Source organism: Nelumbo lutea, chromosome 1 (genome assembly GCF_056320005.1).
Source record: "Nelumbo lutea isolate HS-2025 chromosome 1, American lotus-T2T, whole genome shotgun sequence".
NCBI classification, from domain to species: Eukaryota; Viridiplantae; Streptophyta; class Magnoliopsida; order Proteales; family Nelumbonaceae; genus Nelumbo; species Nelumbo lutea.
Genome location: NC_142684.1, coordinates 209,776,253 through 209,800,263, shown reverse-complemented (window position 1 = coordinate 209,800,263; position 24,011 = coordinate 209,776,253). Strand labels below are relative to the sequence as shown.

The 24,011-nt window shown below is 37.1% G+C and overlaps 2 protein-coding genes across 3 annotated transcripts; one reads left to right on the top strand and one right to left on the bottom strand.

Moving 5' to 3' along the window:
* The first annotated feature begins 706 nt into the window (after window positions 1-706).
* Window positions 707-6,270, top strand: LOC148880741 (protein NRT1/ PTR FAMILY 7.3-like). Its single transcript, XM_088962748.1, has 5 exons — window positions 707-861; window positions 1,245-1,392; window positions 3,332-3,549; window positions 3,937-4,499; window positions 5,006-6,270. The coding sequence occupies exons 1-5, from the start codon at window positions 835-837 to the stop codon at window positions 5,886-5,888; spliced, it is 1,839 nt and encodes a 612-aa protein (XP_088818874.1). The 5' UTR covers window positions 707-834; the 3' UTR covers window positions 5,889-6,270.
* A 911-nt stretch (window positions 6,271-7,181) lies between these two features.
* On the bottom strand, window positions 7,182-23,323 carry PKP3 (plastidial pyruvate kinase 3). Of its 2 annotated transcripts, none has more exons than XM_088962749.1 (12): window positions 22,601-23,323; window positions 21,377-21,652; window positions 18,622-18,787; window positions 18,400-18,534; window positions 18,183-18,293; window positions 17,997-18,085; window positions 16,954-17,016; window positions 13,262-13,437; window positions 9,791-9,911; window positions 9,442-9,596; window positions 7,574-7,682; window positions 7,182-7,476 (listed from the first exon to the last, which is right to left on the bottom strand). In XM_088962749.1, exons 1-12 carry the CDS (start codon window positions 22,856-22,858, stop codon window positions 7,363-7,365), a joined length of 1,773 nt encoding a protein of 590 aa, XP_088818875.1. In that variant the 5' UTR covers window positions 22,859-23,323; the 3' UTR covers window positions 7,182-7,362. The 2 variants fall into 2 exon arrangements, with proteins under 2 accessions (XP_088818875.1, XP_088818876.1); XM_088962750.1 differs by having other exon boundaries at window positions 9,442-9,590.
* Window positions 23,324-24,011: the final 688 nt, after the last annotated feature.

The window sequence follows — 24,011 nt, the reverse complement described above, 5'->3', positions numbered from 1 at the left end:
GGTGCAACAAAAAGTGAAGAAAAGGTGATCTAATGAAGAAATATTGAGATGTATCTCTCTGCTCTATTTCAAATTTCAACCCAGCCATGCACATTAAAGAGAGATCTAGAAAACCCAATTTTCTCACAGAGACAATGGGTATAAAAATGGAATCTGTATTGCAAAATAATTGAGGAAAAGATGGGGATCAAAAGGGATCGATGCAGAACAAAACATGTATGTAATGAGATAGTTCGATTATTCCCAATGATAACTTCAATTCCTCTCCTCTACTTTAACTAGATTAATTTCCATTTTATTTACATAAAAATAAATGACTAAAGCAATGGCCAATTCAAATTCAATTGCTTTCAGAAAAAAAAAAAAAGTAACAATTAGAATTAATAGAAAGAAATGGTTATATATGGAATGAGCTAGTCAAAAGACTATTAACACTAAGAAACCATTAAGAGGCTAGTTTTAAATAATCCATCAATATCTAACCAACCCAACGACAGACAATGTGGATATTTGACAGAGACAGCATCTTAGCTTTCGTCCATATAGACAACACGTTCCATTCTCCACTCCCAACAAATTGCATCTTCTAATTACATTTTTTTCTCTGTTAAAATTGGCCATGTGGGCCTTCTTTCTTTCTTGTGTCTAATCTGCACCGTCCACTCAACCCTCTCAGCATCTATTTAAACAGTCCTCTCACCTCTCTTCTTTCTCCAAACTTGATTATTCTCTTCTTTGCTCAGCACCATCATCGTCACCTCTCCTTCTCTAGCTATCTTTCTCATATTTGCTTAGAATTTCAAGCTAGTCTCTGTTCCCAGGGGCCACGCACCAATGGCATGGTTTGAAGTATCTAAGAAGGTTAGTAGCGGTTCTGATCATGATTCATGACAACAAAATTAACAGACTTTTCTCTGCCGTTTCTGTGTTTTATCTTCTTCTGCCATAGAAACACAGTCATATGTCTTCCACGTTTCTGTAGCTCTCGTACTCCTTACTGTGTTTCTATATATATATATATATATATATATATATATATATATATATATATACTGCTTGATTATTGGCTCAATCTTGTTAATAGTGGAAGGTTACAGGCTGCTGGTTAATTTCTCTGAAACTTGTTAAAGCTATATATGCTTATGATTCTTACATGCATTACTCTTAAAGTTTCTGAAACATGCAATTGCTGTAAGTACTGTGCTCATCAGTTATTATCTCTTCCAAAAAAAAAAAAATTGCAGGCTAAGATCAATGAATTGGGAGAAGTAGAGGGTAGAAAGATGGAAGAAGAGCAGGAAGAATACACTCTTGATGGGACTGTGGATCTACATGGGAGGCCTGCAATCCGAGAGAAAACTGGGCAATGGGCTGCTGGAATTTTGTTACTTGGTAATCTCCAAAGCTAAGAATATTATAAGGAAAAAATATCAAATATTAGTGTTTGTTCTTCATCTTCTTGGTTCCTTCTTTGAAATTCTTCCCAACTAGTTTTTCCAAATCATTTTTTTTATAAAAGATATGATGATACATGGACAGAATGCATTTCATCCTCTCCCTCCCACGAAGGAAAAGTAGTCGAATATATATATATATATCCATAACGCATTTATGTTTCTTTCTCTTTAGCTTTTAATTTTAATTTTTCTTTTCGATAGGCGAGCTCTGTACTTGCATTAGACAATAGCTTCTTCCACATGAAACCAAAAATTAAAAAAAAAAAACAAAATAAAAGAAAGAAAAGCTTCTTCCATTCTAGCTTCTTGTACAGTGTCTTCATGTCTTTGCCATATCGATGAAAGACACACACAACAAAAAAAAATAAAGGGATTGTTTGGCAAACCAACATGTGTTAAAGCTCCATTTCTCCATGGGCTTTAGAAAGCTACACGACACACAGACACTGCTCAGAGAGAGAGAGAGGGAGAGAGAGAGAGAGGCACACATGCAACTAGTAATCTTTCTCTCCCTTTAATTTGGCAAGAGCTTCTCGTAGTGTTATGTCCATAAGTACCAATTATAACCAGAAATCGGTGATTATATGAAAGCTTATGATTCGACCTGCTTCATATCAATCACATCGCCTTTTTTTTTCAATAATAAACATCAGATGGGTCGGCGTTGATGAAATCACAATGTCACTCTATCATTGTGTTAGAAACATGAAAAGGGACCTCCCAAATCAGTACACATGGTCCAAAACATGCAAGTGTGGGTGACACAGCGAGACACGTCACCGTCTGGTCCCACTTGAGAGTTCTCATAGGCTCACCATCTCTCTGCTTGACTGACTGATAGTGTGATACTCACCATTTGATGTATCATCATTGGCCCCAGTTGCCTTGGGTACTGTGTGACACTGGGGACCCGCTGAAGCCTGAATGGTCTGGAGTCCCTAAACATGCGGCTTGTCCTAGGATGAGAAGCTCATGCATGAGCATGACCCATTTCATTTTAACTTTGGCCTCCGCTCCGGCCAAAGTTCCATAAAATCGCCTCGGAAGTTCCACTTCCAACACGAGATGCAATAAATTATGGCAATGACTTTGGGAATGGCCCCTCTTTTAGTGGGACCCATCTGATGGTTAGTCTTAATTATTTTCCACGTGGCAAATCAGAATTACGTGTCTTATTTGCAGACCCAAGACATTTCAACAAAACCAGGAATTGACACAACAACAGGAGGGGGAGGGGGAGGGGGGGGTGCCTTGATGAATTAAAGATCCCTATTCCCTACAGGCTACAGCCTAGCCACACGATATTTACCAAAATGACCCGCATACATTTTATAATCTCTCCCCCTTTTCAAGAATCAAGACGGTGCACCAACCAGGCAACCAAAAGATATGTAGCCCGTCAAGTCTGATCAAAGTATCAAACAAACAAACCCCTAGACTTTTTCGAGCAAAAAAGCCATCTGCAAGTCTGCATTCATGTCCTAATTGTCCTTTCACGTTTGACCCATGACATGAAAGTTTGGTCTGGTAGGCGAGATATTATTTCCATGTTTGGATCCTTTCGTTTTCTGGTTGCCCTGGTTCCTGCAACTCTGCAGGGAGTTAATTAATTTGTCTCCACTTTACTGTGTTACTATTCTATTTCACCTCCCGCGAAAAATGGTTAATTTGCTTCCAAAATCCAAACTAGTTTGCTTTCTCAGGCAAGAACACAAGAATGCCTTATGATCTAAGTCTCGCCCTTGTGTGATTTAATTTAAGGACTCTGTAACGTCCGAGCATTAATTTGCTTCCTTAAATATTAAGAACTATCTACTAAATCAAAGCTTGTATGGCTATTTATGTCGTGTAGTATTCTTTTATTTTTGACACAGTGAATCAAGGGCTGGCTACACTGGCTTTCTTCGGAGTTGGAGTGAACCTGGTTTTGTTCTTGACAAGGGTGTTACAACAGGATAACGCTGATGCAGCAAACAATGTTAGCAAATGGACTGGAACTGTTTACATCTTCTCTCTAGTTGGTGCATTCCTTAGTGACTCCTACTGGGGAAGATACAAAACATGTGCGATCTTTCAAGTTATCTTTGTCTTGGTAAGTGTAACAACTATTTCACAATCAATTTCCTGTTTGCCTAGGACTTTGATGGCTAACTACTCAGCCGGCCAACCCATGACTCAGTTGAGTTGACCCATTTCGTTCTTTGGCTAGTTTGATCTTGACTCAACTGAACTAGGAAATAGGAATCTATATTCCTCTGGTTTCAATCTGGACCTGTAGAGGCTTGACTCTGTGAATCGTTGTAGTTATTCTGTTAGATAACAAAACACTTTGGTGATCAATAACTTGGAAACTATACATCAACAACAAATAACAGAGGAAAGGATATATCTTTGCTCTGTTCTAATTTGTCTCACAATTAATCATTTTTGCAATGGAGTTCATTATATCCTGATAGAAGTGTGTTTGTTTGAATGGCAGGGTTTGGTATCGTTATCACTATCATCATACCTTTTCTTGGTAAAGCCTACTGGTTGTGGAAATGAGCAGAACCCATGTGGATCCCACTCCGCTTTTCATATTGGTTTATTTTACGTATCCATCTACCTGATAGCCCTGGGAAATGGAGGGTACCAACCTAACATTGCTACCTTTGGGGCAGATCAATTTGACGAGGGAGATCCTAGGGAAGGGTACTCCAAGGTTGCATTCTTTAGTTACTTCTACTTAGCCTTGAACCTTGGCTCCCTTTTCTCAAATACCATATTGGGGTATTTTGAGGATGAAGGAATGTGGACTTTGGGCTTTTGGGTTTCTGGTGGATCTGCCTTTGTAGCATTGGTTTTGTTCCTCATTGGCACCCCAAGGTATAGGCATTTCAAACCTAGTGGAAACCCTCTCTCTAGGTTTTGCCAAGTAATTATTGCGGCGTCGAAGAAATGGAGGGCTGAATTGCCACCAAGTGGAGACGATCTATATGAACTAGATGGGAAGCAATGTGTCATCGCTGGGGGCAGAAAGATGCTCCACACTGAAGGATTCAGGTAAATTAAGATCTGTTGGTTTATATATATGGCTTGCATTTATCTCTCTTTATCTTTGTTGTCTAAATTAAAATGGCTCAATTTGTTAATGAGGAATCTAGTATGTCAAGCACTCTATTTTAGTTCAAAAATTAATGATCGGGTTCGGCAGTATTTAAAGGAAAAATGAAGAGCATAACAGCTCTGAGAAATAAATCATCTTAAAATTACAATTGTTTTGGGGTTGGAAAAGAAAAAGATCAAGGTATAGTTTCTCTAGGAAAACTGAAAGTGTGGCTTCCTACTGCAATTCGTGTTCATTCTCATCAGTCCAGTCCATTGCTCGCAAAATGTAATGGCTATGTATGTCACTGCAAGTGCACTTGCCATTTAGTTATGCAAACCCAATTTTAATTGTCTTTCAAGTAAGCACTTAAAAAGACATAGGACTTATCCTGGTAGTTTTACATTGAATATCAATCTGTTAACAATGCTAACTGGTGTTCTTGTAATGCATGTGAAACCAGATTTTTGGACAGAGCAGCGATCATCACATCAAAGGACACTGCCCTTCAGAACAAAGGTCTTAGCACTCCATGGAATCTCTGCACAATAACACAAGTTGAAGAAGTTAAATGCATACTGAGACTTCTCCCAATTTGGCTATGCACAATAATCTACTCAGTAGTCTTCACTCAAATGGCTTCTCTCTTTGTTGAACAAGGTGCAGCCATGAAGACTACCATTGCAAACTTCCGGATTCCCCCTGCAAGCATGTCTAGCTTTGACATTATAAGTGTCGCCGCCTTCATTTTCATTTACAGGCGAATTCTTGATCCTCTGGTTAGTAGACTAAGGAAGACAACTGGTAAAGGGCTTACAGAGCTTCAGAGGATGGGTGTTGGGCTCATTATAGCAATAATGGCAATGATTTCGGCAGGAATCGTGGAGTGTTATAGGTTGAAGTATGCAAAGAAAGATTGCACACACTGTGAAGGTTCAAGTTCTTTAAGCATCTTCTGGCAAATCCCTCAGTATGTACTCATAGGAGCTTCTGAGGTGTTCATGTATGTGGGTCAATTAGTGTTCTTCAATGGGCAGGCGCCTGATGGATTGAAGAGCTTTGGAAGTGCACTTTGCATGACATCCATTTCACTTGGGAATTATGTGAGTAGCTTGCTTGTGAGCATTGTCATGAAAATCTCTACTGAAGATGATATGCCAGGATGGATTCCAGGAAATCTCAACAAGGGCCATCTAGACAGATTTTACTTCCTCTTAGCTGTTTTGACAACAGCAGACTTCATTGTGTATGTAGCGTTCGCCAAGTGGTACAAATATATCAAGCTGGAGGGGAAATTTGTAGACATGGACGATGAAGATGAGAATGAGAATAGCTGCAGTGTCTAGTCTGCAATGTCAAGGCGCCATTTTACGACTGATTAAATAAAAGGGAGGTGGGGGTGTTGGGTCGATTGTATGGATGTAATTATAGAAACCCACGTTGACTCAGCTCTTCCCAATCCCACCTATCCCAAGCAATGGAATTGTGGTTAAAAATAGTCTCAAAGAGCTGAAAGAGATCAGTGATACTGATTAAGGCTCCTCTTTTTGGACTAGCTTTAAACATGTTTCCATTGCTAGGCCTAATGGGCATATGCTTGTACGGAGTTTCAACATAACAAAGAGCTAGTCTTTCATTTGTTTGTTTCATGCCTTTACAGAGTAGCTCTCAAAAGTATTGTTCTTACATTCTGAAATCAATATAAATGTAATGATCTCGCATCAGAAACTGATATGACCTAACTGGAAGTTCAAGATCACCAAACAGAGCCACCCCCCTGGTGGTGCACGCTGCAGATAAGACAGCACCCCAGACTGATTCTTGTAAGGAATTATTTCTACTAAGAAAGGCCCTCCGTACCAAAGAATTCTATTTTTCACTCTTTAAGATTATTGGGTATCTTCGGTAGGACCTACATCATAAACTCCTGTGTGGCTTCTGCATTTGCCAAGCATGGTGCTGCTATGAAGATCATAACAGCAATTCTTAAGGCTTCTCTATCAATTATCATGCATGTCTATCTTTGTGGCAATATCTGCAAAAGATGCATTTTCTGTTCCTTTTACAGGCTGACAGCTTTTGAACAATACTATATACACTTTATCTGTTCATCTTACAGGCTGACAGCTTGTGAAGAAAACCATAGACACTCTATCTGTTCCTTCTACTTTACAGATGGGCACTAAATGTTCAGCTCCAGCCCTCCTAAACGGGCACTGAATGCTAAGACTTAGGCTTCTCACCCTATTACCTTTTTATTCCTGACGAATATGTTTTAAGAAAATCCTTCACATACATAAATGACCAAATCAAGTTCCTCTAAAAAAATGACCAAACCAAGGGAACATACAGGGTCACTTAGTGTTATGTTCTGTTACTCTTTAGCATAATGAAATCGTATTTTCTCCTCACATAGCGCACTTCACACCAACCTCCCAACATATCGCAGCCGTGCATTGGGAACATCTTCCCATAAATGACAACATTAAGTATGGGAGATATTCTCGATGCATGGCTGAAAACACCGAGTTTGGTGAGAGGCACGCTCTGTGAGAAGCAAACCTGAGCTCTAATATAATGGCATCATTATATCGTGTAAAGACACGTATGAATTTCAGTACAGAACACAGTAAAAAAAATAAAAAATAAAATCTCGTTCTCATGTTAAAAAGATCTTCCATTTGTCTTTAATAACTAATAAAGTGAATCACTAAGATTATAGAAAGTTTCACCTAAATTGAAGGTAATGTTTCATTTGAGTAACAAACAATCAAGAATTAGTCTCAATTAAGAAATAGCTGTCTCTTCAAGGTAGACAGCTTAACCTTCGACCTTTCGCACTTGAATGTGATGTGTAGATTCTTGGCGCCAGATTGGCTGTCTTCCACTTTGGACAATAGTAACATGCTCTCCCGCCTTCAGCAGATTCTTATTCTGGTGCAAAAGAATTTCAATAATAGATTAACCATAAAGAAAAATTAATTTAGTAAAAATATTCACGGATGAAAAGCAGCAAACTATAACCGAGTACCAGCAAAAGATTTAGTGCTCGAGAGAAGGTTTCCTCTGCATCATCCGATAACTGCATGTATATGGGTAATACACCTTGATAAAGTGCTAACCTCTGCTTGATTCTTTCTCTGCATCAACAGAATTGAATAAAAAGAAACTCAATCTCTAACTTGTCCGTTAAAGTAGGAAAATATAAAAGCACAGTTCACCTAGGACTGGAGATAGGTAGATACCATTTTTAACCACTTCCAAGGAGATACCAACAAAGCCAGTTCCATATGAGTCGAAAGAACAATACAGTACAGACACTACAATTTGCAGCAGGAGAGATCTGCATCAGATATTGATTCTGTTTTATCTTCATGGCGACACCACTGGTGAAATTTTGGTGTGTCTATATGGATAAACCAGATCTAGGCTCCCAAACAGTTAGGTTATAACCCACGTATATTTACCACAACAAACCTAATTGATCTGACAGGCCAGCCAGTAACCATAAGAGAGGAATCGCAGATCTTTTAGTCCAAATCTGAGCTGATGGAGGCAATTATTGGTAGAATTGAAAGCATGTGGAAGAGCTGGACTGCTTGTTTGAGTCCATTATCTTTTCAGCCTTTTCTTGTATAGAAACCGAATGTACATCATCTGTGCATATTGAAATAGGCACATTTTCGTATATGTGGTTGAGGGACCCTCTCTCTCCCCCACTTTTCTTTTCACGGAATTATAATACAACTTGTCAACTTCATTATCATCTTTCAAAAGAAAAAAAAAAAAAAAAAAAACACTGCCCAACTATAAGCAAATTATAGTGGAGATTTGGAAAGAATATCAAGCACTGTGGTCTGTGGCTGGGATACAGAACCAGTCTGGTAAGCGTGTGAAAAGGAATTTTCAAAGAACCTCCTGGGACAGTACTACTGGTTGGGGCTGACAAATCCTACTAACTAAAGTCAATTTACAGGCCTGATTTTAAAGCGCTGAAATGAACATTTTGATAAGCTAAAGCTAAATGGTTCATGTCGGTTTTACTTGCAACCATCTAGTTGATAACCTAACACTTAATTGATCCATCATTTAGGCACATGGAGATGAATATTGAATAAACTTACTCATAGACTAGCAATTGCATGTGTCAGTTTATTTGCATTAGGCTTTGATCTTAAGGAATTTTAACATGTAGCAGAGATACATATCAAGACTCAAAGGATGAGACTGATCATTCATTTTTTATTTTCCTTTTCTTAGATTATATGGAGTTGGGTCAATTGTTTTTTTTTAATGTATATTCTCAAGCTACAAGGTTCCAACAATAGTTGATGGAATCCTTTTTGCATAAATCATTGTAATCATTTACGAAATCACTTGTTACCTATAAAAAATTAGTTACAGATCCTCTGCACAAAATTGTAAAATTAAAAAAAAAAAAACAAAGCAAAACAATTCATAATGCACACACAAGTACATGCATAGACATAAAAGTAGACACATTGTGTATGTAAATTAGATCTGTATCAGAACCGGATAAGGGTGGAATCCAAACACAATCAGATTAAAAATGCCCAGAAGTAGTGCAGAAAGCAGTGGGCAAGATTTGTTCCTGGGTCTCGGTGAATGAGGAATTTAAAAAACAGAATGTATCTCTTTTGTTTTGCACTAAATCATGGATGAACTTGTAATCTGTTTTGGACCCAGGCAGAATTAGTGGTCTGGGCCTTGTTGTAATTTTCTCTTTATTCTGAATAAATTACCTTACCTTTTTCCAAAAAAAAAAAGAATACAATCAGATTAAAAATGAAATTGAAATTCATCTCAAATCCTATCCACCATAAATATGTTTAGCCAAGATATTGCCAGTTTTAGTGATTTTGAAAGGGAGAAACTTACACATTTGTGAAAGCAAAGATTGTAGCAGAAGGCCGGTAGTGGCTTAACAGCACAGCCATAGATCCTGTTCTTGTGAAGACAACAATGGGTGTTCGAAGTGTATTTGCCATTGTGGTTGCATGGAAAGCAAACATTGCACTCATATGGTTCTGATACTACAGTGAAAGTTAAAGATATCAGAAAGTTCCTACAGAAAGAAAAAAACAGAAAAGAAATTTGACATAAAAAGTGTTGCGCCATGCTGCCAATTGATAGCAATGTTCCAAGCTTCATTTCTCATTAAGCCCATCAGAATAAATTTCATTCATTCAAAACAACTTGTGAACATGAATGGGGTAGCCCGCCTTACCTTTATATCATGACCAACATGCGCCTGAAGGGAAAAAGAATGAATAGTAGTTTTGTCCGGTAAACTCGATTCAGTTCTCAATGCCACAGTGTGCATTACTTTAACAGCTTTTAGTGGATACCTGAAGCCATTATCATAATAACCGATCAAATAAAAGAAAAAGGCATACTAGATATTCCTTTAAAAAGGGAAAAATAATTCAGTTCTCAATGCCACAGTGTGCATTACTTTAACAGCTTTTAGTGGATACCTGAAGCCATTATCATAATAACCGATCAAATAAAAGAAAAAGGCATACTATATATTCCTTTAAAAAGGGAAAAATACTTCCCAAAAAACATCATGCCTCCTTTCCCAACCCTCCCCCCCCCCTCTCCAAACAAAAAAGATTTATTAATGTAATTCATCGGTAATGGGGAAAAAACAAATCTGATCAAGTTTAGAAACACAATTAGATATAAAGCTGGCAAGGCCATTGCTCAGCAGAACTAGATTAAATTATGAGGGACCCTAGTGGTTTATCAAAGGACGAATAAACCAGAACCTGACAAAATCAATTTAAAGTAGAAAATCTAGTGATTTGCCCCTATAATGTTCTCAGTACTTTGTTTTTTGTTGTGCTGAGAGGCACAACAAGGTAGTGCTGCATGCTGATTGTGCTTACTCAATGTGCTCACTTAGTGTGTTTACCAGTTCCAGACTAGGGATAAGAAAAGGAAGCAGACAAGAAGGCAGTGGTGCATGGACTCTCTTAAATGGATGAAGTGTCCATGTTGGACATTTGTCAGATGTTATGGATTCTTGAAGGACACTTCTATGTGATGTGACACTTTTATTTTTCTCCTTACTTAGCATAAATGGACAATTATACACAGAATGAATGCCATTTTTCCTATAAATGCTAGGTTTATACTTTTCTATGGATGTGCCTGCAAGTCCTTGTTTTTTGTTTTGCCAAGTATGGCTCTAAACACGTGTACATTGATTATCATGTTCATATCCATGCAACACTACAAGAAGGTATTCACAGGATTGGGAGTCCAAACATGGCTATCTGCTTTAGAGGGATCAATGAAGACAATGTCCAAAAGCTGAAGATCATATAGCTGACTCTGGAAAAGGACCTTGGGAAATGAAATGGTCTTGTTTTTTATTCATAGAAAAAGTAAATAGACTCAGATATAAATCTTCGAAGGATGGTTTCCTCACCATAGATCTTCCTAGAATTTAGTCTTGTTCCTTTACGACACGTCAAATCTGGTATGGGTGAGAACACACTTCAAATAGCTGAAAAAGACTTCCAAGGTGAAGTATAGCTCAAAAAGACCAGCATCACGTCCATTGCCCAATAAATCATCAACCATTTTAATCATGATATACCACAGCTTATTCAAATCTACAGAGAAGCATCAAAGCCATCTAACCAGGAGGGAGGAATTCCTAAAAACCAAACCCCAAACCCAATCCACTCTCTTCTTTCCTTCTGAATATTTCCAATTTATTAGGTGATCCTTTTAGTTTGTCCTTGTTACCATAAGAAAACTCTCATTATTTTCTTCAATCTTTTCACAATTAGCATTGGGATTTTGGATATGAACAAGAAGTAGATGGAAAGGTTAGCAAAGGTTGACCATTTTAGTGTGATTATCCCTCCTAAAGAAACACAATTCCTCTTCCAGGTAGCAAATTTCTTGGTAAACTTGTCAAAAACTGGATTGCAGAAATTACAAAAACTAAGATTATCTCCAAATGAAAATCCAAGGCAATATTAAATGGATTGATTTAAATTCTACTTATAAGCATATACATGATAGCTCAACAATACTATGGACATACCGATTTACGTTATTGAGAAAGGACCAAAGTTTTTTATTATATTGTTGGGTATGATCCATGAAGAATTCCCTTCCATTGTCATTATTAATACGATTGTTGGCATAAGAATCTATTATAATTCTGCCTCATATAGATGTATTAAAGGAGAAAGAAAAAGAAGACTAGAAATCTTACGGTAGGTGGAGAAAGGACGAAGAAAGCAGAGATGAGATGTTTGCAAGGAAGAATACTTCCATTTCCCTAGCAGGACAAGAGGTGAACAGGGACCAATGTATTGCAGAGTAACTTAAAAGGATGTAATGTAACAGGCGGCTGCTGTGTATGGGCTCTTACATAGTAACTTGGGGTAACAAGGAACTCTTTGTGTATATTCTTTTAAACAATTAAAGAAAACTTTTATCATTTATCCATGACCTAAAAAGAACTTCCATTTCCCTATCTACCTGTGGTTTGCTTCTAACTGCTGAGAAATGTTTTCTTCTCTTCTTCTTAGAGGATCTCCCAAAATTTTTGGGTGTTTTGTCCCTTTTTCTTTCTGTTCTTCTTCCTTTTAGTCCTCCCCATGCATAGCTCTCTCCTTTTTATCTCTTTTGATCCCTCACTAGTACATTAGTAGCATTAGGAAGCACGGGCCTCTTCTAGGGAGGCTTTATAGAGTGGGGGTGATTATGTAACTACCCTTCTCAAAAAGAGTGATGCCTGGCTACCCACTAAAATAGAGGGAAAGCCAAGCATGGGACTGCTCAATGTGGTCTCATACATTTAAAGTAGCCCTTAAGCAGGTCAAATTGACTAATCTATTTTTTATTTAAGAGACTTAGGACATGTGAGCTTTCTATCTGGCCTATTCATTTTAATTAAGGCCAGATGCAGTTGGATGGTCCTCTCTATGATAAACTTTTTTTTTGAAGAGTAAGAATAAAATTTTATTAAATCAAAAACAAGATACAAGCTGATTAGGTGTCTAGGTAACACCCCATACAAAGAAAGCACCCATCCAACTTCAGTTTAGACTAACTGATTCACATTGCAATTTTGAATCTCTAACAGTTCCCAAAAGTTATCAACAAAATTTGAAAATCTGATTTGTTCAAATTCTGGTAGTGTGATGACCCAGCCTGTGACTAGTTTGCCAACTGAAGCCACAACCTCTTCAGTCCTTTCCTTTACTTCAAACGAACAGCAAAGGGGATACAGCTCCAGACAAATTAAAATACTCTTTCAAGAGTAGATGTGAGCTCTTTCTATCTGGCCTATTCAAGAGTAGATGACTCCAATACGAAGTTATTAGTATAGAGTTTGAGTAGATGAAAAAACAGGTCTGAAAGGAGAACATAAAGAGTTTGAGAAGATAAATGCAAGACCCATGCTGCATTCAACTTGTTTTATTAAAGAGTGAAGAAATAACATGAATAATTACAATCCCGCCCCTATAAGAACCAATGGAAGATTTATAATAATAAGGTAAAATTCTTCTTACATCACAACAAAGATCAAAGCGTGATCTATCAATGGCTGCTACAAGAAATCCATAAAAGAATAAAAATGCACACAAAGAAAAAACAAGGGTTGAAACTGTTAACATGTAGAAAATAATAGGTGGTATAGCAAGAAACGTAAACCACAAGTACTTACTTTCCATGTGCAGTTTCCCCAGAAAGCATCACTGCATCAGCACCTTCTCGTACTGCAATTGCAATGTCAGATACTTCTGCCCTTGTTGGTGTTGGATGATTTATCATGCTTTCCAACATGTTTGTTGCTACTATCACCGGTTTCTGCATGCTGTGGCACCTTCTAATGATCTCTTCCTGTTCAAACAGTTAATTGAGATCTACTATTTTTTTTTAACAGAATACAGTTCTAATACTGGTATTCAATAATTCAGTATATGGGCCTTCACAAGACAGTGCAACACCATGTGATTGGATTGTGACAAGGTGATAATAGTGATCCATGGAAGATGATTACGCTTGGACTGTGACATTAGTTCATAAATGTTGCAATATTTTTTGTCCACCATTATCTTCTGCTAAAACATGAAGAATTGTGTGCAGATGTACACAAAAAAGAATACAAAAAAACACACAAGATGGACAGCCAAAAAAAAGAAAGAAAAACAGACAACCTCATTATCAAGCTTTATATCCTTTACAATGGTAATGACACCCCACAGTAAGGTCAGGCCTTGAAAACCGAGAATTGCTAAATCATTGACCATAGAATAGTAGTTCCCTCCTGTTAGAATTGTTAGAATTAGTTAACAGGGGCACTATTGTCTTTTTTCATGTTGTTTTTCTCTCTTATGTCTGTTGTAACTTACCTAAGGGTATTATAGTCATTTCAGCTTTAGTAGAATGCTAATACAACCTGGGTCGACAGTAAGGAGAGAAGATTAGATTTCTCCTTAGTCTTCCTCTTTCTTCTCTTTCCCTTCTCTTTCTTTCTCCTATCCTTTTCTTTACCTCTTCTTTTCTTTATTAAAGTTGGAACACCCAAGTTTCAAAATATCGATGTATCAGCCCATATCGGCCGTTACGTATTGTATCGGGAGCTTCCCAATATGCCCCTACAGAGGGTGTATTGGGGTTTTGACCGGTTCAGGGAGTGCACGGACCTTAAACCGGCCCCTCTGAATTGGATTTGAAAAAAAAAAACACTAAGAAAATTACCAATACTGCCTGATACACCTCTACCGGCATATCGAGCGTATCAATATTTTGAACCTTGGGAACACCTCCCTTAATGCACCTCAACACAACCAGATATTTGGAAAGAACTACCTTGTTCTCATCAAACAAGTATGCCTATCCCCAAGAAATTCTCCTGTCTTTTTCCATTTAATGCTATTAGCAAAGTACCCTCAATCACAAGGTATTAGAAATGTATAGAAGCCACTCCAAGGCCAAGACAAAAGCCATCACCTCTACTTTAGGTGAACCTGCCTCACCATCTACATTAGGTAAAACTGCCTCACTAGACACTAATTGAGTCATTAAAATTCAGAAATTATTCCCTTCTCCGTCAGAAACACAACTAAAACTTCTGGAGGGGCATAATTCCTGATTCAGCACATCAAACCATAAAATGAGCCTTCACCATACTCTGACACCAGGGGCACTAGTGTGAGCTACAGAAGTTGGCGATGAATGCGGAAAAGAGGATAGTATTTTGTTCCAAACACCACCAAAAAAGGGCAATGTTCTCTGAAAAAAGTCAATTCCTACAATGTCTCCATTGGACTTTGAAGTTAGGCACCTCCAAAGCATCACATGCCATGCCCAATTACCTAATCAAGAAGTCCCATAAAGTGCATACCTTGACAACTGCAAATACGAAGTAACCAAGTGATTCTCCATCTATCAAGAGATAACACAACTAGTGAGTTATATACTTAAACTCAACCCACCTCCTCTGAAGAAGATAGACACTCACCTAACCACAGGCAGTGTTCCCTAAAAAGAGCAATGGAAAATCAACAACTCATTTTGGCTAGGAATATGCCAAGCAAGGAGAAGATCTCATACAATGAAATAGCAAAGTAAAAGATAAATTTACATTTTAAAGTCCTAATCTGTGGTCAATTTTTTGGGCTAAAGAAAAACATCTTTAAGGAGCTCAATTGGTAGAAAATGCTACTGTCATTCACTGATCACTCTAAAGACTTACCCCCCCCTCTAGTAAACTAAACATAGGTCTGAAGTTTTCACATTTTTGTAACAATTGAATAAACATCATTTATTATTCTACTTGTGGGAAGGCAAGCCAACAGTGGCTTTGTTTTCAGGACCAATAGGAGTGGGGGACTCATTGAGAGCGGAGGTGATGGCCTTGCTTCAAGGTGTAGTATGTGCAAAACAGTTGGGGTTATACCAAATTGAGATTGAGGGAGACTCTAAATTGTTGATCGAGTGGCTGCAATCTGGTAAGTTGGGAGCCTGGATTTATAGACAGCCCATAAGGGAAATCCACAATACAACAAGGGAGATCGGTACATGCTTCAAATGGACAAGGAGATCAGCTAATGGTTTAGCTGACACATTGGCTAAACAAGGGACTGTGAGGGAGAGTATGTTCTGGGCAGTTTTTTAAGAAAGATAACTGGGGCTCAACACCTACTTAGGGGTTGACAGCTGTACTTAAATCTGGAAAGTTATTTTAAAGTTATTTAATGAAGTTACCGTTTCCAATAAAAAAAAAAAAAAAAGGCAATCCAACAGTGGGGTCTACTTCCAAGAATAATGTATCTAGGAGGAAGGAAGAAGAAAGAAGGTGCAGAAAAGCTCTGATAGAGATTTTGAGGACACAACACATCTCAGCAAAGCTTACGCAAGGGAAGGGTAATGTATATGTGTGGAGAGACTTAGGTCTCTTCTATTTATAGAGAAGGTCCCCAAACAGAATAGGAAATCATGTAATATAAGAGGGAACCTTCCCCAAAATGGAAAACTCTGTTATTTGGTTAGATCTGGGAAAGAAAGTTCACGAGTAGGGTTTTGCCACGTGTCACTACAGAGATTCTAGGGTTTGGGTTTCTGCCCTTCTCCAAATGAATTCAGGGGTGTGGGTTCCTGCTTTCTCAAAACATGGGCTGAGATGCAAGCCCATTGCAACTGTGACCTGTGCTACAATTGCAATGAAAATTTTGGGCTAGGCAACCATTGTAAGTCCCAACATATCTACTTGCTGCAAGTGGATGAAGGGGATGAGGGCATACTAGACCCGATGCACCAGAGGAACAGGAATGGGGGAATCTCATGAGACTAACAACCCCTGATATATCATTACAAGCAATGCATGGGCAGTCCATGTCTCAAATGATGCAGGTGGAAGGGATGTCAAATGGGCCATCAGGTCCCAGTACTAGTGGATAGTCACTGAATTTTATCACAGTTGAGCACCTAACAAATAAAGGGAAAAAAGAATAAGAAATATGCCCCACTTATCAAAATAATAAGAAGAAGAAGAAGAACTTTGCCTCCTCTTCCTCCTCCTGAGGAGGATTATACCACTTTGTGCTCACAGAGGCTTACGCCTCTTGTGTTCTGAAATGCACCTCCAGGTAGTGGAATGCTTCATGTCACAACTCCATGTTTTATAACTTTGATGAGAGATGAAATTTCATCATTAAAGCAAAAAGACCGAAATGCAGCACACCAATGGAGCCAAGGACACCGACCATGAAGGCATGAATAGTATTTTTAAGAATTGACAGGTAGAATATACATTATATATTAGAGGGTTCTTGGAAAAACATGAGCTATTGATGCAAATAAAATGCAAATGTCAACAAGTAACATAAAACTTGCCATGACAATCAAATATACCTGCAATAAAGGAACTTCCTCAATTGGAAGTTCAGCTCCAAGGTCTCCACGAGCTACCATTGCCTGTCAAAATTAGATGCAACGAAGTGAAGGGAGTAAACTAGTTAAGAGATTGCCACCATCTTTTGAAATAATTACATAAAATAGATCTTTGATAAGGCAATAAGATTTTTACCAACAATTAAATTTCTTGCATACATTATAGACATGATTATAACATAGCATTTTGGTGTAGAAATACTTAATAGTTTTTGAGAAACTTGACTTACAGGGGTAATTTGAACATCCTATGTTAGTCAAAATACATTTAAAATCTAGTATGTTTTATTGTATAGTTTGTATATCTGACCATGTTTTTCTAATGTTTTTGGCATGTTTTCATATGCTTTGGTTACAGAATTGATTATATTGGTATATTTAAAATTTTTCCAATATATTGTAATATTCCAGGCAACATGTTGTGGACAGTCTTTTCCACCATAAAGAAAATGACAGACTAAGGCTTACTTTATGCCTGAAATCTATAACAAAAGCATGATTCATGCACCTCAACCATCTGCCCCCCCCGCCCCCAACCTTTTTTTATCTATTAAAAAGGGACAGGGCTAGTAACAACTTTATTGTCAGAAACTCATTATGATTGTCATAATTATGAAATACCTTTGTCTAATGCAACAAAAAAGTGTGATTCATGAATTCATGAGTATATTTCAAAATACCATTAGAATTTTCTAAAGTCAATACAATGTTTAGCAATTCTTTATCAGTGGCATTACATATCCATTGTTTCTAGTATGCCCATAATGTTATTACTGAACATGCCATATTCAATACTAACAAATTAATCCTGAAAATTCAATTCCATGCAATTCCAGCTGTGTATGGTGACAACATATCTTCATTATTTTTCACCTCATCTATTTTAGCAATCAACGTGCTAAAATAAGCAAATTTAGTCTTCAAGATCAACAAGTTCTACCTAATCTCTATGTCATAGAATGATAGTAGATCAAGTTTGATTTTAAAACATGAGAATAACTTACACCATCAGATGCTGAAATTATTGAATGAAGATTTGGAATAGAATCTGCGCTTTCTATTTTAACTATCACATGAATATCCGCATTGCAACCTACAACATAGAGTATTTGTGATTCCTTTTATCCAGAACAGCAATAAATGCACCAAAACTAGAAAAGAATGACAACAAAAAGAGGTAAGAAACTCACATTTTAGATAATCTTTCAATTCATGAACCACTTTAGCATCTTTCACAAAAGAAACAGCATAGAAATCAACTTTATTGTCCACCCCAAACTTGATATCCTCCCAGTCTTTCTCTGCAGAAATTGATGTTAGATACATTTAACACAAAGCAGCCACAAAAAGAAGAATTAAATTGGGAATGGATATAATCTACTACAGGTATAGAAGATAAGAAATTACCTGTTATAGATGGCAAAGTTGCACTTTTTCCACGAACATTTAAATGACGCCTTGATTTCAGCTCTCCACCATCAATAACTTCACATTTGACCAAATCCTTTGTTTTTGATTTTACTGCTAATGACATCATTCCTCCTATAACAGACAAAATAACTTGTTAACTTTGATTTGAGCATGATACTTGACATCTCATGCAGAATCGCTAAGAGTTTCTGCACTTACCATCTACCAGTAGTGTATCCCCAACTTCCACATCATTCACAAAATCATCATAGTTTACACTAACAGTATTTTCTGTGCTAACTCCTCTTTGAATAGTAAAATTGAACTCTTGTCCCTCTTTAAGCAGGATAGGTTGAGGCACATCTCCACTTCTAACCTCAGGACCCTATATAAAGAAATTCAACATGCCAAATAAATCATTGTTTTTTTTTTCAAAAAGTGAGAATAAAAATGAATTAAAAGCAATGGACACAAAAATAAAATCAGAAAAGAAAAATGCTTGAGAAAGATTTTAATGTAGTAGATTCAGGGAAAGAAAAGTGCCAAAGGAGAAGTGCAACTCCAATCATTAGGTCCTTTAGTACACATTGTTTGATTATTTCAACATAGCAAATATAATAGATTGTTGTGACAAAGCTCCACATCCCAATGGTTTTTCAATCGCTTTTTAACATGAACGTTGGCATGTGACTAAAGAAGATTTAAAAAGAGTTTCCAATGAATTTCATGAAAGAGGCAAAGTGGTAAAAGGCACAAATGCTACTTTTATATCATTGATTCCAAAAGTTCCTAGAGCAACCTCTACAAATAATTTCAGACCCATTTGTCGCACACCACAAGTTTATATAAAATTGTGACTAAGCTTTTATTAACAAGATTAAAAGAGGTTTCTCACCTTCTAACCTCTCAAGAGCAAAGAGCTTTTGTAAGGAACTGCAAGATTCCAGACCAGATTTTGATAGCAAATGGAGCAGTCAAGGACTTTAGAAAATCGGGAAAGAAGGGTTTTTGCATACAAATTGGAGTTAGAAAAGGATTATGACCATGTGGATTGAGAGTTTCTGAAATGGGTAGTAACTAAGATGGGTTTTAGGAGCAGTCTACTCATTTTTCTATCCTAACAAATGAAGCTCCCAAAATTTCTTTAAGGCTTCTAGAAGTTTGAGGCAAAGAGATCACCCATCCCCCATGCTTTTCTTCCTAGTAGTGGAGGTGATGAAGTGTAACTTTATAGGCATTGAGTTGCATCAAAATGAGATCAACAAGTGTGCTGCAATGTTGGGATGCGAGATTAGGAGTTAGCCTCTTAAATATTTGGGCCAACTCCTATTCTCAAAAAAGTTGCTTGCATGACAAAGAATTATATTTCAAAGGGGGAAGGTTAAATCTCATTAAATTCACTTTTTCAAATCTTTTAGCTTACTTCCTATATATTATCCAGGCTCCTGTTAAGGTGATACAAAGAATAGAAAAAATCCTTAGGGACTTTTTGTAGGATATTGGTGATGGTGAAAAAGATCATCTTATGAGATGGAAAGGGATTGTAAAATTAAGGAAGAGGGAGGGCTGGGAATTGGGAGGCTAAATAAAAGAATAAGGCCTTGTTAGGAAAATGGCTGTGGAGATTTCCAAAGGATATGGTCAGAAAACAACTTATTTGGGAGAACCTAGGAGTAGCTCCATATAGTTGGACCAGACCAGGGGTGGAGCCAGGGGGACCCAGGGGAGCCATGCCCCCCCCTCCCCCATGGTTCAGAAAATCTCCACTGTAATACAGCTTTTCATGTAAATTTTCCCCTCCCCCCACTCTCCATCTCAATGGTTGCCCCCCCGTGGGCCCATCCATACTTCATTTATGTTTTGGTCCCCCTTATAACAATTTCCTAGCTCTGCCCCTGGACAAGACTTAGTTGAGTTGAGTTGAAATAGTTGTTGTCATAAACATACTCAATCTACGTGAAGATACCAGTTAGCAGGGTACAATGATAGGGGTAAAACAAGGAATAAGAGCTTGCATTTCAAATTATGAAAAGAAAACAACACGATAGTTATTAACTATTCGAATTAATAATTCATCATATGTCAACATTGCAGCACACTTGTTTTAAAAGCACAAGTGTGAGGGAAATAATGTGTTCTCCCAAGTGTTTTAAAAGCACAAGGTGCAAATAAGTGCAAGGGGATTTTTGTGCCCAAGGTGCAAGACACGAGGCACGAAATTAAAAAAAATATATACAAAACAAAAAACAAAAAAATCAAAATGTAAAAAAACAAAAATGAAATATAATATTAATTAAAAATGCATAGTTAAATTTCAAAAGAAATTAAATGTTTAAAAGCCTATTGGCTGAAATTAAAATACATAAACATAACATATAAAACATGTTCAAAGTAAAAATGTAGAAATAAAGTCAAACATAGCATACAAAACGTATTTAAACACTTAACAAACCAAACATGTGAAACTTTCAATATCTTTGATTTTTTTTTCCCAATTGCATTACTTCAAGTAGTTAATGTCATGTTAAACATTTTGGGTTGTTAATTCTACAAGCCACCTCTATACCAAGTCTGGTTTCTAATACAATCTAGGCCATTCTATCAGGTTTAATCCAATTAGAAAGCCCAAATATCATATCATATCATTATATATATATATATATATATATATATATATATATATAACATACACATTCGGTTTATGGTTTGGTTTGGTTTCTAAAATTCAGAAAACCGAAATTTGAAATTATCCCAAGTCAAACCAGACTGTTTTTAAGTCCAGAGCAGACCAAACCAATCAGTTTTGTTCGGTTCGGTTTGGCAGTCTGGACTGTAAAATCACCCCTAATTGCTCCAAATGTGTGGACCTTTTTTTCAAATGTGCAAGTACAGACTTGAAAACCCACAGACATCTTCAAATTAAGAGTGATTAAATGATTATCTAAAATGCAGTAGCTATGACTAACAAACATACCTTTGTATCAAGCATTATGGCAACAACCTTGTCTTCAAACTGAGCATTGTATTCTTTGACCAAATCAATAGTTTTCTGATGTGATGCATGGTCACCATGGGACATATTCAGTCGTGCCACATTCATTCCAGCTTCAGCCAATTTCCATATCATTTCACGTGTATTTGTAGAGGGACCTATTGTGCATACTATTTTTGTTTTTCTTCGAGTATCTGAAGTTTCCACTCCCAAACTATAATCACTTGGGTGAAACTCAATAGAAGAGATGATGTTATCCTGAATTTTTTTCAAAGACTCTCAGGTTACAGATAGATAACAGAATTACTGAAACTAATAAACACAACTACTGATAGATGAATTGGCAAAGGTTAAAAACGATGAAACTAACAAACACAATTACTGATATGTGTTCAGGAATGTAATGCATACAAACTGAAAGTTAGAAAAACTATTTTGATTGTTCAGAAATGAAATTTGGCAGGAGGGAGAAAGTTATCGCATATTTAAACAGCTACTATAAAAGTAGGTGTGTTAAACACTTAAACCATGAAAAACAGTTTAATCATACAAAACATAGAATAATATCAAAACAAATGCCTTCTAGAATAAATGCATAACATAATAGAAGGTAAAACCAAAACCATTCAGTGCAACACAAGATTATTGTCTACCATGAAAATGTTGGTATACTTCTTCTAAGTTATATTGAACCAGAGCTCAACCTTCCAGTAATTGGACTAAAGATTCTTGAATAATTTTTTTCAGCAACACAAGAGTAAAGACGAGAGAATATGAAAACGGAGAATGATCTTGATTTGTACTCTCTGATTTTTACAATGGTTATACAAACATATACACAAGGAAGGGAACTTAATCAAAACGATATAATCCACTTTATCTTTGTTTTTTTTATAAGTGAAAACAACAGAGATCCTGTCCTACTGATGACTCGCAACAAAACCAAAGCTGCAAAACTTGTTTTATATTTATAACCTGCTAATTGTAAATATTAAAAAACAGAAAGTATGAGCTCAGCATTGAAAATCTTTCGGTTCGTATTATTCTCATTAAGTTCCACCTTTTCAATAACATAGAAACAGAGATCGCGCAGAACGGAGGGAAAAAGAACATAGCAGGTTCTCTAAAAGTTAATGCCTGATAATTGTCAGACAAACAAGAAGAAAGCTTCCAAATCCAACACAAATGAACCGAATGAGCACTTACAACACCCGGAAAGCCATCCACCGATGCCGAATCTACTATTTGGTTCTTCTCCTTGATCTTCATCAATTTTGCAGATAAAACGCCCCGACCAGGATATCCCGCTCTTCTTCTACTTGTGGTTTCATGTGAAAATCCGCTCAGATTCCTCGACGAAGCGAGTCGATTGCAACCGGCCCTGCTTCCGCTCTTCAACAGAGACATTCTCGTTTGCAGATTAATCTCCGCCGCCGATGCTGCGGCTCCGGAGACGGATGCCATTATCGATCGAAACAGAGAAACAGAAACTGGAAGAATAGTGGAAGAGAGCGAGAGAGAAGGTCCCCTGTTTTTCTTGCTTATTACGACTTTATGCGGAAGAAGAAGAAGAAGAAAAACCTAGTTGCAGCAGTCAAGGAAAGTAGGAAACAATGTACACACTGAACGAAGTAGTTACTAGCGTTTTAACACATGACCGTTGTTTAATAACATAGCGTTGCAAAGTCGGCATATTCCACGTTCGATCGGAATCCTGATAAATATCTAATAATACGACAGGATTCCGATCCACATGCAAATGAACAGGTTCTACGGTTGCTTAACAGATCCCGAAATGTTCTCTATAACGCCTCATAGCTCCATTTAGCGTTTACCGTCGTGTCTGGCTCGAGACAGTAAGTCATCTCGGCTGTCCTAGTGTCCTACCATTTACCAATTTGGGTGTCAAAAACGGGAAGGGGATCTGCTAAACATCTCCCCTGAATAATAACTTATAAAATCCTCCGGGTGTGCGTGTGAAGCATCCTGTGTGAGGAGCAGATCCGGTCTCAAACGGTCGTTAGTACTACTTAGTACATACACTAGTTGATAGTTAATAGTTAGTACTACTCAATCAGTGATTTACCACAAATGTTTCAATGTTATAATTTCAAAGCTTTGCACTACTTCATGAGTTCATCTCAACGCAAATTCACCAGACAAATGATGGTTTTATCCAGTGTTTTAAATCTCATTGAACCAACCAGTTGAACCGCTTGAACCATCACCCGATCAAGATTTTAGATCCAATTTGAGTAAAACCGAGAGAAGGTAATAAAACCATTGACTTTGTCGAAAAAGGTTTGACTTGGATAGTTGGATTGTTGACCTGTTCAACCCGATGACCGAGTTGTGAGTTGTATACTAACTGTATATGCAAACTTCAAGATGCCATAACCTTGCACTCCTATATCCGATTTGAGGTGATTTTTTATTTTGGGTGCCCCATTATTTTTTCCAAAAGAAAAACTTTTTTGGCCTCAAATTGCAATTTCTAATATTTTTTATAAATAAAAAAATTAAAACTGAATAAAAATATATAAATTAAATATAAAATATTTCATATATTACATATAAAACATAATTATACATTATTTATTGATAAAATGCATGTTTA